The sequence below is a fragment of the Takifugu flavidus genome, chromosome 19 (assembly GCF_003711565.1).
Source record: "Takifugu flavidus isolate HTHZ2018 chromosome 19, ASM371156v2, whole genome shotgun sequence".
Classification (NCBI taxonomy): domain Eukaryota; kingdom Metazoa; phylum Chordata; class Actinopteri; order Tetraodontiformes; family Tetraodontidae; genus Takifugu; species Takifugu flavidus.
Genome location: NC_079538.1, coordinates 1,256,113 through 1,274,005, shown reverse-complemented (window position 1 = coordinate 1,274,005; position 17,893 = coordinate 1,256,113). Strand labels below are relative to the sequence as shown.

Below are 17,893 nucleotides of genomic sequence, written 5' to 3'. Positions count from 1 at the left end.
TCAGACAGGTTCTAGGCCCTGGATTCTTTTTTAGGGTGTCTGATTTATGGCAGAAAGGATGAAAGCAAGCAATTTTTAGAAGTGATAGAGAAAGACGCCTCCCTCCCTGTCATCATCTTCAAATGGAACACCAGAAACCATCACAGCAAAGACAAGAAAAACCCACGAATAAAGCTGACAAACTGAGCAGCCTCGACGTGCACCTGCCCTTCACATGCACATGGCCAGCACCCTCCACGGTACTCATCGGCATTAGAAACTACAGAGTGCCCCTAAAACCCCAGACTGCAGCGGGCCAAAGGCAGAAGAGCCCAGAATGACTGAGGTGCTGGCTGACTCAATCAGTGTTCATTTAATTTCATCGCAATAAGCGAACCCTCAACAGCTATCGTGTTGTGACATGGCTGATTTGAAAACCAATTACATTTTCTAAAGAGGGTATCTTTATGTTTCTAATCCTTGTGTAAAAGAGCTGTCAGAGGAGAGCTCCAGTCTTAGACGGAGGACTATTTTCTGCCACACAAAGAGGTGAGGTTCTATTTGATGGCAGAAAATATCTCGGGTTACCTACAGAAGCATCCGTAGTCGCTAATTCAGCTCAGGTTTTTTTTTAAAAAAGCATCAAATAACCTGTGTGTTGAGGAGAAAATCATTAGTATGTTTACATGGACATAACAGAGGCTTAGATGTGGGAGCAGGATCCTCCCTGTTGGCCAGTGACAGTCGGCTACGTGTGTGTGGACGCAGGACCACCGGTGGATAACAGCCGTATCAATGACAGACAGGCCTCGCCGCGGCCGCTTGTTCTTTGGGCTTATCTCAGCCGCACCGGGGGTCCTGTCTACGCAGCTGATTCATCCATCACCCAGAGCGCTCTCACGTCCAGAATTCCCGGACCTGCAGGTGCAGCGGAGGGGTAATGGCAATGCTGATTAATAATCCTCATTTTAATTATCATAGTCATGCGCTAACTACATTAGCAGCACCACTCCTGGGACGACAGTGTTAGTCCCTTCTCAGAAAGCGTATTACTCGGCCCGTTATCTGCTCGTCTCAGCACCCTGTAGTTCTCTGGGCCAGTTAGATCCGATTCAGCATTAAAAATGCTTGATTTAAGCCATCCTCTGGATTCTCAGGCGCCACAATCATTGATCACTGACCCCCAACACCAGGCCTGGTGAGCCAAGGTCGCCTTTGCCCGAGCAGAAAACTCTGCTGCTGCAACATGATAATGAAGCAACGATGGAATAAGATTAGATTTATTTTGCTATTTCTTTTCTTTGCTTCCCCATAACTTGTGGTTTGGAGTGGATCTGCCTCTCCAGAACCTCCAGGCTGACTCATATTAACCTTCTTACCGCAGAATAAGAAGGGTTGCTCCCTCCCTCCATTCATTGCCCTTCGTCACAGCAGTCACTCTTTGAGATAACATCTTCTCCCCTTGTGTGCCATCAACACCACAAAAAGAGGCTTGTTTCTTTTCTTTGTCCCAGCCCAACAATCTTATTGATCCGCTGCTGTCTAACTAGCTTCTCTAGCAATTATTCTACTTCTGTTTTGGGAGGGAATCATCAGTTTAAAGTATCTCTCTGATCCCTGTGTTGGAAACAAGTTGCCATAAAGTTTGAGGGTTTTATGGACACCTTGGGAATTCTGAATCCATTTCATGGTGGATAATGCTTATTTTAGAGCTCCCATTAAGTAGCTGAGTGAAGACGAAACCGGCGGCGTGTGCGTCGCCTCCTACGTCAGAGGGGGCCACGACTTGTGTGTCGACCACAGGTTTGTGCGTAACAGGACGGGGGAATCCACCCTCTCTCCAACGCGCCTCCGTGACGATGTGAATGGTGATATAGAGAGGAAGGGATGGGAGGGGGGGAGAGAACCGGAGGGTTGAACGGGAGGGAAGGGGTGTGCCATTATAAGAAGCCTCAGAGGAGGCATGCATTCAGTTGTTGAAACCCTTAGCCTCAGGATACCAGCTGAGCCACCCACCAGAGGAAGGACTGCCATAGAACATCCGTACCACCTGCAGGTAAGGGAGCTCTCCTGTGTGACCTGCACGTGATCTTACCTGTGACTCGTGATTGTGCAGAGAAACGCTAAAGACAAGAGGAAACTCTAAATTTGCAGAGGACTTGTTATCTTTAATGCACCCAAAGCAGCTGGTTAGAGTCTGAAGGCGTACTGCTGGTTCAGGGGCGTTCTCTGGCTTTCTGCCTGCTCTGCCTTCTACTGTCATTTTGGCCATGCTCACCTGAGGGAGCTGTTTTTTCCATTACCCTTTGTGTCCCCCGTGGCTGTTACAGCAGCCACCGTCAGCAGTGCCTACGTCTCACTGATTACTACTTAATTAACCAGGCACAAAGTCCAAGATCGAAACGAGAAAACAGGGAGTTACTCGGCTGCACTCAAATGTGGCTCACCTCAACATGTGATTGGTGGGAACTAAGAGAAGATCTGGTTAAATGAATCCATTAATTGTGGATCAATAAAACTTTGATGGGAACTATTTTATCTTGTTGCACTCCACTGCAACTTTTGCCTGCTTAATAGATAGCCTTTCACAGCTAATCAAAAACAAGTCAGAGGCAGCTTCAGCCTCCACCACAAAAAGTGCAAGAAAAAAACACATCTGAAGTGAATCCCGTTGCCTCATGCTAAGCTCATAAAATGAGGCTTTCAAAGATGGTGGTAATGAATGTGCATAATCCTGAGCCGTTATCAGCAACAGTGATACTCAGGAAGGGGGAAAGGGGGAGAAAAGGAGGGAGGAATGTGCCGTTCACAGGGAAAAGAATCAGAAATGTCATAAAAATTGTTCACAGGACCCAGTTTTGGAGATGAGCCGTGTTGACTTGCCCAGTAAAGGTGCTATTTACGTTCCATTTATTTACTCTCCTTTTGTGTAAAAAGATGTGGACTGCCTCCCCTTTCAGGTATCCCTGGACACAAATGAAATTCGAATTGGTAAAATAATCAAACCGAGGTTCTATTTAAACATGTAGCAGAGAATCTATACACATATCTAAGTTCAACAGCCATAGAGAAGACGTAATTATTGTCAATCCAGGTCCAGTGTTTCAATTAAATGCAATCATGCATCATGCCATCGGTAAAACATGGGAAAAAAAATATAGAATTAAAAGTAAAATTGAATTGTAACATATGTGATTCCATTCACAAAAAAACAAATTGTTGCCATGAGAACATTTTAGCTTGAAACCTTCTCTGCTGCACTGTGATTGTGCCATTTACAGGATTTGCTGCAGACTTATTTAGCATTCTTTCATCGTTTTGCGTGCACAAATTCACTTTGAGATCAGATTTAATGAATCAGTGAGGTTGCCAGACATTCCACCATCTGTTGCCCTCAACCCGCTTTGTTTTGGACTTCATCAATTTTTGCAACCCGTCTGTCCTCACCTTGCTAAACCTATTAGAAGAGCTTGTCTGACTGGGCTAGATTCCTTTCCCTCGGCTCCATGTCCAATGGATTAGTGCAGGCGCGGACGCAGCTTAACGGCGGCCGGGTCGATGATGACACTGTGGTGGTGTCCGTGGAAGTGCTGGGGCTGAGAGCATCACCACCAGGGACACTGACCTCCATAAAGTCGGTTCTCCTGCTCACGCCGTTTTCCTTCGATTTTCAGCTTCGACTCGTCTGCTTTCATTTGGTGACATGAGAGACAGATCCACCTCCCCTTCTGACATTCTGATACTCACCGTGGGGCTAAATAAAGATCATAAGTTATGCATTTGACCTGAAATGAGATTCACATGCAAATGACGGAAAAATCCAATATTTCAGTTAGCAAAAGTGATGAAAATGTATTCAAAAGATGTTTGACTCTTTATGTATGTTTTTCTCAGTACTTTGATTATATTTCCATTATTTTCATGTCCATAGAAAGACTGATGAAAAGAGAGAGAAAACATTGGCACCACATAGGCACGGGTCCAGCTTACTGATGCATTTAAGGCTGCATTGCGTAAGATTTTTAAAAAAAATCTATTGTCAGAAATCAAATACATATATTCTCCTTTTATGATAGCATATAAAGCAATTTGTGCAACGCCTGTATTTTTCACCGTATCTCTGGTTCCCCTTCATATGCACATAAGAATTTTGCTCTGCATGCTCCTATAGAACAATAAAAACACAACCTTCATGTTTTAGTTAATCAGTTTTTGTTTGAAGGGAAAATGAATTCAATATCTAATGAATAATGATGATTTTGACTGAAAATCTACAGTCGTGGAAGCAAAATCTTTGCATTGCTCGTAATCGCCACTAGAGGCCAGTATGTACGCCAAACAATTAACAACGTAGCGTTAATAGTACACATTTAAAGTGTTTACCCCCGTACAATGACTCAGTCAAAGTATTTTTCTAATTGTAAATCTTATTTCCTTTGCTCAAAATCACATTAAGGTATTTTGCACAACAGTTCTCTATCTAAACGGCTCTGTGACGATATTATTTTTGGGGCTATTAACTGAGCTTCATAGGGACGACAGTAAATGAGATGATTGTTGCTGAGATTTCGCTGCATGAAGCACAAGTTTGATGCTGGAAATGATTGCAGTGGTTGTGTTGGGTGCGTGCTTTCAGGTGCAAATGTGCTTGCAATTAAGAGAAACCCCACCAGTGCAACTGATGGATGCTAATCACATGCTCAATTGACTTGATATGATGGAACCTCTGAAGGAAGCAGATTTGAATATAAAGTGTCACATCTCCACTTAAATTTTCTACTAATGTGAAAGGGTTATAGCCTATGCGGGGTATGAGAGGAGACCAAAAAAAAGATCATTTCAGTGAATTTGTGTGCTCTGTAAGACGTCATAAAAGCTTGCCATTATCCAGGGCCAGCCAGATTTTCCCAGGAGATACGGTTACATTATCTCAAGGATCCAAGATGCTAAAATATGGCATTTTTGCATCTAACTGCTCCACATTAGAGTTAAAGCTGCAGACGACAGTGTCCCTTTATCTCATGCTCTCTACGCAGATGGAAGTTTATTCATAAACTTACCGGTAAAATCAATCCATTTTCACAGTGCTGCAGCTACAAAATGGTGGCTGGAAACTGGCCCCACTTTTTGTTTTTCAGTCATCAAAGTGTACCCAAGTCAATCCCTTTAAATCTCACACACCTTTGGGGTTGTCATTGCATCGGGACTCGCATTATTGGTACATGAATACATAAACATAAACAACATACATCACACCGTTTGGTAATCTGATGCCTACATGCACGTCTGAGGAGCCAGCGCGAAGGCAGCGCTGACATGGTGCCGCCTGGTTTCAAAGACTTAATAGTGCAACGCGCGCAGCCGCTGAGGCATTAAAAGCATTTAGATTTAAAGGGCCTTTATTGTGTTGATTGGAGTTCTAATTGCAGTTAAAGTGAGAGTGTAATTGCTTTCATTGTGATGCTTTGGTTGCGTTGGTTTAAGCACCACTTTTGTTGTGCGACAGCAGCATCTCAAGGAAAAAGAGACGCTAACAAAGTGAGACTGATGGAGGGGACAACTCGAAAGCCACCACTAGAACTACAAATAAGGTCTGAACCATCCTCAATTAAGGTGAAACTGAAACCACTAATATACATCAAGCGGTCTTTAATAAAAGTCCTCCCTGGAAAGGATTCAAAAGCCAACCTGTGACCAGAATCACACTTTTGGGATGTGTCCATTTAATTGTGGTGGCTTCATTCCGTCAGGAAAAACATCCCATCAGTAGCATCAGGGGAGAAGTGGAAACATGCTAAACTATGAGCGGAATGCTGGCACCAACATTTTCCCTCAAATAGCACAATTTGGAGCATGAACCCAACAGTGTGACCGTTCAGAAACGAGCGAGACCCAAAAGAGGGATCAGTCTGAGCCAGCAACCAATGATGATGCAGAGTAGACACAACAAAGAGGAATGATTTGGGAATTCTGGCAGGAGTGAAATGGTTGTTGGTGCAAATACTTGATGAGAATTTGCAAGTGCCATTAAAATTCAGAGGCTCAGGAAGATTCTGTGCAGGCAATTTATGAGTGTTGGAAAAGCTAAAACAAATGACTTCATTCTTCTATCCTATATTTACAAAAAATCCAGTTTGGAGAAATTCTGGATGTGGAATTGAAATGCCAACATAGATTCTGTCTTTGCTACTGATACTGAGGCAACACCTTCCAGCGGCCGGCTGGAGGACGTCAATCTGTAAAACATTCGATGCGCCTCAGATTCTAAAGAATTAATTGGGGGCCATTAATGGCCCATGAGATATAATATGTCATCATTGGACCTTAAATCTTTTTTATTCCTTTCCCCTGCGTGGCGCTGGCATCTCCTGCCGTGTATCTTTGGATGGTTCTGCTTGCAGCTTGGCCTTTAGTAATGAAGAGTTAGGCCGTGGAAGGGAGCAGCCACCTGTGCAATATGTCATTAGAGATAAAAGATGGGAGCCACAGATCCACAGATGTGGAGATGGGGGAGAAAAAACACGCTGGAGGATGAGTGGAGAAAGACGGGAGAGCTGGGGGTAGACGAAGGACCCGCAGAGTGGATGCGACGCAGGAACAAGGAGGAAACGGGGGGAGAGGACGACCTTTAGGTTATCTGTGCATTAGCAGACTCCTTTGTGCCGCTCGGCTCCACGCGCACGACTAATGGACGAGATGGAGTGAGTCAGAGCTTTGTCAGGCACGGGAACGAAGCCTTTCTTCTCCTCGGCACACACCCGTGACACCTACCCCCCACCCCCACCCAGACCTGTCATTAAAACACCCAATGCTAATTTAGCCCTTGCTAGGACCTTATTGAAGCAGTCTGTGTCTCTGGATGTGATCTACAGACAGCTTATCCATCCACCGTTACATCCATTAAAAGTCCAGCTAGGGATAGTGTGGTGAAAAAGAAAGGTTTTATTTACCTACGAACACATTCACTCTGTATTTTGAGTTTCAAACAAGCTGTTTGTGAGCGTTTCAAACGCTCTGAAAAGTTCCTGGGAAGTGTTCGGATTTCAGAGGCATTACTAGCAACATGAAACTGGGAGTCAAGCCTTTTTCCCCCAACACACCATTAACCACCTGGGGAAACTGATAGCAGAAAACCAGAAAGACCACCAACATCTTTGGCCTGCTGTAAATAACTGCAATGTGTTTCTCTAGAACTGTTCCCTTAAAAGGTGCAACTTCTTTCCTGTCTTCTGATTTACCAGATGCTCCACCAGGTCTTAGGAAACAAACATTTCAAAAAGAAGACAAAAAGCGAAAGTGTATTTCGCTGTAATGGAAGTTCTTTAATACGAAGCTTTTATGTATTTTAGGCTCATCAAAAAATAGAACGAAACAAAAACACAGCAGGAAGTGCAGTAATGCATGAGAGCAGCGGTGATTCACCAACACTCTTTGATAGAAGGACGACTCTGTCTCCAACCCCCCTAAAATGTTCAGGGTCTTAGTTAGCTCTAATGGAAGCTCAAACAGCGTGTTCATTACGGTAAGACCTGGGTAAAATCATTCATTTGGCTTAATGGAAAGACCCGTCTGGAGCTACCGTGGAAGGACCCGTCCTCTCTTATATTCCATTTCCTTTTCACTTTCATTCCAGCCTTCTTTTTGATTGTGCATGCTGCTGATATTTGCCAATGATGAACTTCCTGTAGAGCGTTCTCCGCTCTTGGAGGATTACAAGATCTTAAAACAGGGGGAACGCCCAGCAGGGCACCTCCTCCGAGGTTCTCTACCTTATCTAAACGTCATGATATCATATATCACCCTGCCTGCTGCAGCAGATAGATTATGTAGATGACAGGAAATCTTAAAGGAACTGCAGTCGTATGCAAACGTCTAGGCATGGACACGGATGACCGAACTCTGTCATTACTCAATGGCGGCAGTGAGAGAGAGTCAAGGGTCAGCCCCCCCTCATGAATATGTTGATGTGGGTTTCTGAGATTTGGGTGTTCTAAATTCTTCCTCCATTAACCACTTTATCCCCCCTCTGCCCTGCAGTCCTCCCCCCAAACAAGCCGCAACAGCAGAAGAAACTCCCTTTAACAAGGAGAACCCCGAAGCAGGACCAGGCTCCTGTGGGGGACCAATGATTTTCTGCTTAACCTCAGATCACATTTAGAGTGAGAGCTGCGAGACGTGTCAGAAGGTGATCTGGAGGTTAGCTCCTGTGTGTCACTGTCTTTATTTCATAGCGTTGGAATGCAGCAAAGACTTTTTAGTTCCCTCCAACATCTAAACAAACATTGACATTGTTGCTAAATGTCCCAAGCCTGTGTGTGTGTGTGTGTGTGTGTGTGTGTGTGTGTGTGTGTGTGTGTGTGTGTGTGTGTGTGTGTGTGGACCTTTTGATTTTCGTCCAGGCTCCAGATCGGAGACTTCAATCAATCAATCCTTATTTATATAGCGTCTGTTACATTCAAAATAGTCTCTAGACGCTTTCCAGAATCCCAGGGCCTGACCCCCAACAAGCAACAGTGGCAGGAAAAACTCCCCTTTAACAGGAAGAAACCTTTAGCAGGACCAGGCTCATGTGGGGTGGGGGGTCCTGCTGGTGGAAGAAGACAAATGCTGTCAGTGAAAAACCACCCGCTTGGGACCCTCTTCCTCAGAACACAGGCCACCAATAAACAAACACCAGGTGATCCAGAGTCACTTAAACCCACTCTGTGTCAACGTGATGATCAATAGAAGTGATTCCAACAGCTCAGCCCCGGTGTTGGAGGGAGCACTCGGCCGGTCGGGTAACACTTGTGCCTTTGTCGATTCCTTCTCGCTGCTGGAGGTGAGACCGAACTGTTGCGGCGTTCCTCAGCCTTTACAGTGATGACAACTAAATCCAAGGCAAACAAGCAGCACTCGTTCAATAATCAGGCGACCACAAACGTTTGTTTCTCCACAGCGATTTTGCTTAATATTAAAAAAGCCAGGCTTCTGCACCATCACATTAGATTGATTACTTGTTCGAAAAGCTCAGATAATGGCTTTCTTTTTTCTGCGGATTGTTGTGGCTCGGAGCGCCCGCCGTTCATCACAGGGCCCCTGATGGAGACGGCGAACAACTTTATTAATCACAACAATAATGGTCGTGGCCGTGACCTCAAACGCCCGCTCACATTAATGCTCCGCTAATATTATGTGCGGAGGCTGCATCTTTGCAATTATCCAGAGCCCACATTATCACTTGCATACTGCCGCTGTACTCATTTATTCAACTTACTTAGGAAGGGCCACTTAAGGCAGAACATAACAATGTGAAATGGGCTGAGTCAGCACACCAACAAATGATCAGAGCACAAAACAGCTGGTAAAGCAAACAAACAGACCCCTTGAATGATTTCCCATAAAGCCATTCATATCTGTAGAAGGGCACCTGTTTCACCAGCTATTGAGTGGTAATGTGGCCGCGGCGTGCTTGCTTTCGCTAATTTATCAATGTTTACGCTAGCAGCTCAGTGTGTGGATGATGACGTCGTCCTGTTTGCCGTGGATTCACTTATGGCCTTTTACTTTTCACCTTCATTTGAAGATTATTACAAAGAGCTGAAGGGTCCCTGAGGGTCCCTCGGGTTCATTTAATTGCTACTCAATACGTGTTATTCATCTTTGAGCCTATAAAAAAACAGTGCCCTTCCGTAAAGTTTCAAAAATGCAAAGTCAGTTTTGCTCTGCACCTGTGAGCAGATTTAATGGAAGTGCAGCAAAGCTGGTTCTGTTTGCAACCGGAGACCAAAGGGATCAACACGGAGAAGCAGATCCACGAGAGGTTCTGTCTCCTGGGATAATGGCTAAAATAGTGGATGATAGAGCGGAACGCTGGAGGCCATGGGGTGAGGAAACAACCGATACAGGAGCTGCATAGTCAGGAAACCATCCCTGGGGTTCTCCTGGTTCTCTATGGGTTTCTGGGTGATATCGTGTGTTTGGGGCAGACAGGTGTGATCCAGGAGTGCACAGGAGATCGGGGGGGGGGGGGATCTGGAGCTCTTCCACACATTGTTTAGCTGAACCTCAAAAACGTTCTCCCGTTTCACTGCATGAAGGTTTCTGCCGCATCATCACCAGCACCACCTTTGGTTTAACCTGACCTCTCGGAGCAGAATTCCGTTCCTAAATGGCTTCTAATCCATCCTGCAGCAGCCGTTTCCTGCCTGTCCATTTTTCTGGCTGTTTCCTCCAGTTGTGCTTTCTCTCCATCCCACACACGTCCATCCTCTCCTGCTGTTGGCTGAACTCATCCCAACACCAACGCGTTGACTGACCCACATCCAGCTAATGATCCCTGTGGATTGCTATTGACGCAGTATGCACCACTGTCTGCTTTCTCCCTGTAGACTGCACCCTGGTCCCCGTAGGTGTCGCCTCCTCCCCCCTGTTTCTCTGGCTGGTGGCCCTCATTTCAGAAACTTCTCCTCTACCTGTCGGGCCCCTGTCTGTCCCTTCTCCGTCGGGCTGTGCTGAGCGATGAAGATCCCTCTGTGGTACCTGGTGGTGCTGCTGGCATGTCTCTTCACCCCTGGACGCAGCGACTGCCAGGGGGAGTGTGTGGCGTGTGGGCTGCTCATGCAGCAGCAGCTGCAGCAAGCGTTCAACACCATGGTGAGTGTGTGTGTGTGTGTGTGTGTGTGTGTGTGTGTGTGTGTGTGTGTGTGTGCGCGTGTGTGTGTGCGCGTGTGTGTGTGTGTGTGTGTGTGTGTCTGTGTGTCTGTGTTCTTGTTCTTGATACATGTCCACCACCAAAATCTGCATTCTACTAGTAAAATGAGAACATTTATGAGAAGTGAAGAAATTTTGGCTGGTCCTCACAAAGGACTGTTTGAGGGTTAAGACTGGGTTTAGGGTTGATGTTAGAGGTCAGAGTCAGGGTCAGGAGGTTGCTTGTGATGAGTAGGGAGCTGTGGAATGTGTTATGTCTATAAAGGTCCTCACAGTGATAGAAGTACAATGTATGTGTGTCATTATGTGTGTTAATGTGGTTCTAACTGCTCAGATATTTCTTGTTTTAACCTTCTTTGGACCTGATGGGTAACTGTAGTTCTAAGCCCAGATGTGAAATGTAAAAAGATAAAATCATACTGGTTGTTGAAAGGATCAGATATGACCTCACAGTATAATGTCACTGGTCGCCACAGTAGTAAGCTGTAGGCTCAGGATCAACACCCATGGGTCCGCGCTTCTGGCTCCCACTTTTTATCGATTCTCCTAGCATCGGCGGCACCTGTCGCGGTGCTCTTGACCAGCAACAAACTCTCCCAGATAAAAACCAATGCTCGCCGGGGAAGTGCAAGCTCATTTCCATGACCCCACGAGACACGTCAGTGGGTAAAAATAGTCGGTGGACATCCATGCATAACAGCAGGAGCTAATTTAGCTGATAATGACGCGGAGAAGGACAGCTGGGACCTTTTGGGCTGGTTGTAATGGAAGTCTGTAATTGACTGCTGCTCCGTATCATCGGCTCGCGCATACGCCGATGACTGACACATTTTATCAGTTCCTCATTGTGCTGTTCGCCTTCCCATTGAGCCACAGATGGAAACCAGGGAGCAATTCTATTGTTTCACACTCCAGACAGAGTGTGTGTGTGTGTGTGTGTCGGTGTTTGTGTGTGTGTGTGTGTGTGAGTGAGCGATAGACCGTGTCTGTCTGTTATAATGTGTTATAATGTACACACTCATGGGATGGCCAGTAATACATATTCATACGTGCTTCAGATGTGGTTGATAACACAATCCATACAGTACAGCTTTTGTTCGTATGCTGTTACCATTAAAATGTTTTCTGTCTTGTTGAATTTTTCGACACCTTAAAGAACAACTGATTTGGGGGTCTTACATCAAACATTTTTCCCTGGTGGACCACCAATACCTACCATAAATGTCTGAAAGCACACAGCATGTATGAATTCTAATGAGTAGCCCTGGATGTGAAGGTCAGCTATCACAGGTCCTGGCAGGTGCACAACAATAAAATAAAAGGAACATTCTATGCTAGGAATGTACCAGAATCACCTGTAACGGCATCACCGACCATCTCACAGGAGAAGTGTCCTGGTGGCTGTCCTCAGATAACTCTGCCAATTGCTGCAGCAAAGGGACGAGGAAGGGGGAAAAACTCTGACAGGTTATTACTGGGCAATATTCCTCCTCTCAGTAGTGAAGCACAGCCAATTTTACTGTCGCTTGATATCAGCAAAGAAGGCAAACACAGTCACTGTGGACAGACTGTGTTATGCTCATCACATGGATTGCTCCTCCACCGGATTCAGACCATCAGCAGATGAATACACAAGTGTGTATCTGCATTTATCAGGACTGGAACACACCGGGACCACTCACTGCCAATTATTTTAACCAGGAAGAACTTTGAGGCGTCAATTACGAGTGAACCGCAGGGCTTAAAGGATTAAAGAAGAGCAGAGGACGATGTGGTCTGAGGACAGCAGGAAGTTCTTCAAAACAGAAAGTTCAAATGATCTCAGTGGTGAACAAACAACGATAAGTTGAAAAAATGCTAATAAAAGTGGCCATCCTTTCCCAGCTGATGGGAGTCACAATCTCAGACAGGAGGCCAGAAGATGGGAAGATGGAGTCTTGCTTGCTATAAAAATTACGATAAGTAGGTCTGAGCAAATATCTCCAACGTTAATCTGGTGATAAATCACATTTAAAATAAGCATTTTCTTCTAAGTGTCCCCAAAATGATCACAGGTTTCTGCAGCTGTAAATAAGCTCCTGTAAATAAGTGTTGTGTGAATCGGCCATGGCATTCATTTGTTGCATGCAGGAAGGTCATCTCCACGGTGACAGCGTCTCTGTCTCGGCAACCGTCTGCCATCCCAGAGGTAGACCTCTGTGTCCTGAGCTGAACCAGGGCCCAACTAAGTGTTGGCTTTGTGAGAGCCAAGCCTGCACAAAACGAAGCCTTTCATGCATCCTCACAACCTTTGGATCCTCGGAGCCTCACAAGTATATGAGTGCACGTCTGCGTGCGCTCACACAAGCACTCGCGCTCATGAACTCCTTTAGATTGCTCCACTGATCTGACGTGGAGGATCCCCTGGCGTACTCATTTAATTTACGATGGATAATTAATTTCCGTGGATGGAACTCCCTCTTCTCGTTGCTTTGATGTGAGCAGGTCTTCCGATAACAATGCAATTTATCTCGTTTGAGCGAGATCTGATGAGTAAATGGGATTTGCTCCTCAAACTGGGGTGGGGGGGGATGCATATGCAGAGTGTAACTCTGTAGCGTAGCAGCAGCGGCCCCGTTTCAGGCCGTTGGTCTTCAGAAAGACTCATTCACTGTGTGTTTGTAGATGGTATATATGTGTGTGTGTAGCACACAGATGGTATAGATGGTATGGATGGTATCTGCTGTGTTATGACATAAAGAAAAGCAAAAGCCTGGTAAGGTAAAAGGATTTCAATAAACACGAAAGAAAACTGTTTAAGAGAAAAGCCTGAAATATACGTGTGTGTGTGTGTCTGAAAATGATAGAAAAACAAAGAGCATGATGCAAAAATAGTGTGTGTGTGTGTGTGTGTGTGTGTGTGTGGTGTGTGTGTGTGTGTGTGTGTGTGTGTTTGTAAAAGGATTAGTGTCACCCAAAAAAACAACCATGTTTTCGGTACCTCTCAAATTCTGCCTTCTCTAATGTGGAGCGAGAGAAACAGAAGAACCCTGAGAACCAAGCTGGACTCGGGTCACCTGTGTGACCTGAACACTCACCTGAGTGAAAGTTCTGAAAGCCTTGGGGGGTTTTTTGCCCATGAACAGCCATTAATAGAGTAGACAGGCTTGCTATTATAGCTTCGCCCACTCAGCTGCTGTCAACAGTCACATCACCTCTATATTTATATTTATATAGGCCTCATTCCATGAGAGCCGAGGGACAAATGAGGACTAATTTCCATCTGCCGTCCTTCAAAGTGGTTTGTAATTTCCACCAATTTTTTTTGCTGTCACTCACACCTCAGACGTCGGCGTCGCCTTCATCAAATGATGGACGTTTTTGTATGGCGCCGCAACTTTCCGTGTTCTTGGAAGGGCACGGGAACGAGGTCCACTTAGCTATGGAGACGTGTCCTTCTCCTGGAGGCAGGTCTTAGTGCTGATTTGGGATTTTGCCTGAGAAATTTCACTCCCAACTTTATAGGTCCTGGAGCTTGTAACTTGGAAACTCTGAAAGAGCTTTAAAAGCTCACATGTCCCTGCTGACTGGTTGACCATTGACATGGTCACATGCACAGAGGGTCCATTAGCGTCTCGGAGCTTCTCTCATCAATATTTTTGCATGAGCGCTTGTGTTAATGTCCTTGTAGAAATGACCGATGATGGCGACAAACCCACAGGGAACCAATAAACGCTGCACTTCTCCTCGCTCACACTCTGGATCCTTCTGTGACATTCGTATTTTCTTCCAAAACCTTTTTCTGCTGACAGTTGCTGTTTCATCTTATTGAGGCCACAGCGACACGGCAACATGGCAAAGGCCCCAAGCGTGCACGAGAGGGCACGACTGGAGAATAAAGTGGTTCCACTTGGGAGTCAAAGTGGATGTAAAGAATTAGACCCTGCTTCCAGTGCATTCAGCAGATGTAATTAATGGTGATTTTGCAAATCCTCATGTCAGGTGACAGGAAATATTCCCCCAAATGATGGCTAATATGCTATCTCTGTTAGCCTGTTAATCTAAACAGACGTCTCTACATTATAAGGTCGTAAATATCGAGAATATCTGAGAACATGGGGACAAACTTGACCTAGTCAGATGTAGAATTATTCCAATATGGTTCTATGTCCTGTATTCAACAGCCTCACGCCGGTTTGATAAGGAGTGACGTTTACCTGCTTCACTCTGGAACATGGATCTGGCCCCAACAAGTAACCCGGCCCATCAGCTGATCTTTATCCTGCACGATCTGACAGCCACTGTTGGAGAGAAACGTGACTGGTTCATCCCCTTTCGTGGCTCCCCTCTAGCTCTCTGGGTTCCTCTGGTTCCTCAAGTTGTTCAGGTTCCTCAGGTTCCTTGGGTTCCTCAAGTTCCAAACCTGCCAGATTCACAAATTCAACAGCAACTTCCTTCTGCCATCTCACCAGTCAAATATAAAAAATCAATCCAAAGCTCGAGGTGCTGACCTTAAATCGCCCCACTGATTTTCTCTCCTCTACCTCCCTTCCCCTCTACCTCTCCTCTCCTCTACCCCTCTCCTCTCCTCTCCTACCTATCCTATCCTCTACCTGTCCTCCCCCTTCTCCTCTCTCTTTACCCAGCCGGCCATCAGCAGGAGTGTCCCCCTACATGAGCCTGGTCCTGCTCAAGGTTTCATCCTGTTAAAGGGGAGTTTTTCCTTGCCACTGTTGCTTGTCTGGGGTCAGGCCCTGGGATTCTGGAAAGCGCCTTGAAACAATTTTGATTGTATAAGACGCTATATAAATAAAGATTGATTGATTGATTGATTTTTCAAGGTGCACAAAAGATTCGTTTTATCCCCTCATTTGTTTTTCTCTGCCCATTTCTCTGCCCAACCAGTTGACACTATTTCATGATATTAGTGGTACCGGCACTCACCCGCCACTGGGAGGGGGGCAATCGAGGTGTTTTGGCCTCACTTTTGGGGCGCTGCAGTTGTGTGTTGATCCAGTCTCAAGTCCTGACTGAATATTGGGCAGGGTCTCCTCCCCGGTGGCCCCCGTGGCCCCAGCACCAGTCAGAACCGTGGTGCCCAACAGTCCACAAGGAAGTCACTCATCTTGGTGGGCGTATCCAGTGCTGGGGGGCTGTGGTAATCTGTTTTTACCCTCTTTCCAGGTGTGTTTGCTGGAGTGTGAGGGTCGCGTCTCTGGCTCACTCACATGGGAGGTGTGCCAACACGTCATGAAAGTGCCACGGGATCCCACCCCGCCTGTGGGAGGGGTCGCGTCCTCCAGAACAGGAGAGGAGCTGGGGCTGACCTCATTCGAACTGCTTGAGTCTGCAGCGGCTGAGAGCTTCCAGGATGGGGATCAGGATGAGGCGGCCTTTGAGCAGCGCAGCGTCCAGTATGACTCAGCACTGCTGGGATCTTCTGAGGAGGGGGAGGGAACGCAGGGTCGCCACGAAGAGAGGCAACCGAGGGAGGAGAGGAATGTGGAGGTCAACAGCCCCATAACAAGGGATCAGGATGAGATCCCGGAGGCCCTTGCACTGTCCAAACGCTTTGGTGGTTTCCAGAGGGGGCGCCATGGTTACAGGAAGCTGATTGGCTCTCCCATGAGGCCATTACAAAAGCGTTATGGGGGGTTCATAGGGGTGCGCAAATCCGCCCGCAAATGGAACAGTCAGAAACGGGTGAACCAGCTACTGAGGCAGTACCTGGGCATGAGGAGCAGCCGCAGCGGCAGATTTAACGTCCCCATGACTCGACTTTGGATGCAAAACTAACTGTGAGGTGACCACAAGGGCCTCCTGCGGTCACGGTTCACAAGTCACGCCACTCCGACCTCATCAGACTCTCGCCATCTCACTCTCTCTGTGTCCCTGAGTAACAAGGAATGTTTTGACCGTGATGTTCTTCTTATTAAGCACATTTACATGCCGTTCTGTGAAATAAAAGCATTAGAGAAGTGCAATTGATATTTTTTTTTGTTTTTTTTGGTTTTTTTTGGTGTGTTGGTGTAAAAAAACGGCCTGAATGTGAACAACTAGAGTTAATGTAAGGTGTTACTGAAGGCCTGGATAGATCTGCTGCTGTTGTCCATCTCACAGTATGTTGTGTGTTTCGGAAGAGCTCCCCTCGCTTTAAAAACACGTCTGGGGTGGGAGAAGTGTAGAAAATTCCTTAGAAAGCTGGATAATTACTCGGGCACAATCTGACTTGATTTATCCGTGGAAATAGATACAAAATTCAGTTCAATTTTTCCCGATGTAGAGATGTAAAAATTTCATCCGTCTTAATCATCTTCTGCATACAAAAAAGTGCTTTTCCTCATTAATCAGATCAAATTTTGACTATATAAACCGAGGTCGTGTTGAGGCTTACAGGACCTCCGGTTAGTGTGGCACTAGTGCCCTCTAGTGGCCACATAAGGAACAGCTAACTTCACTGAGGTGCGATTCCTACAGAAACACAAAAATCAATTCTTAGAGACTATGGAACCCCCTTTGTGTGGAATATGAAAGCTATTAATAATTAATTATTAGTTGTTTTTAATATTCGTTTTCATCAGCCTTATAACACCTTAAGTTTCCCTTTTTATAATATTTCATTGTTTAAAATTTTCTAATCGTTATATTTTTTTTCTAAAGGCTGAAAGTAGGTTTCTACCAAAGGTTTCCCGATGCTCCGTGTATTTATTTGCATTGTTACTAACAATCAATTACAATAATTTAGAAGAATTTATTGAATTTAAAATAATTTTCACATACCAGTAGGAAATAAATGTGCTTCGTCGAAGCGTCAAGCAGGAGGTGTCTCAATGGCTCTGTCTTTAATGTTGCACATTAGAGCAGCCAGAAGAGACACTCTGCACGTCAGCTGGAGAGTGATACCAGGACCAGAGCCAGATGTTTCTGCTTGGTTAGCTAAAAACGGATGTTGTGCCATCACGTTTGACATTTAGCCTTCTGCACCGCCTGTAAAGTGTAAAGCTGTGTGCGTGGCGAGGGGGTATGTGAGTGCCTATAGTGAGAGTGTCCATTCAAATAAGTAAAAAAAAAAAAAAAAAGACATTTATGGGGTCAGTGTACACGTGGAGCCACATTTCTGCCATGACTCCATTGTTCTTGAGTCTTCATGCAAACCGTGTATCGAGCAAAAACAATAAAGTAGTTTATTATTTCCCTTGTGGACTGTCATGCCAAAGAAGGAGAAAATGAAACGCAATTTGAA

General features: G+C 45.6%; 1 protein-coding gene across 1 annotated transcript; it reads left to right on the top strand.

Moving 5' to 3' along the window:
* Nucleotides 1-1,879: 1,879 nt before the first annotated feature.
* pnocb (prepronociceptin b) lies at nucleotides 1,880-16,634 on the top strand. Its single transcript, XM_057016928.1, has 3 exons — nucleotides 1,880-2,035; nucleotides 10,350-10,614; nucleotides 15,835-16,634. Exons 2-3 carry the CDS (start codon nucleotides 10,480-10,482, stop codon nucleotides 16,444-16,446), a joined length of 747 nt encoding a protein of 248 aa, XP_056872908.1. The 5' UTR covers nucleotides 1,880-2,035; nucleotides 10,350-10,479; the 3' UTR covers nucleotides 16,447-16,634.
* Nucleotides 16,635-17,893: the final 1,259 nt, after the last annotated feature.

Coding starts and splice junctions, on each gene's coding strand:
- pnocb (XM_057016928.1), top strand. CDS start 10,480: ATGAAGATCCCTCTGTGGTACCTGGTGGTGCTGCTGGCATGTCTCTTC. Junction 10,615..15,834: donor AGCAAGCGTTCAACACCATG/GTGAGTGTGTGT, acceptor CCCTCTTTCCAG/GTGTGTTTGCTGGAGTGTGA.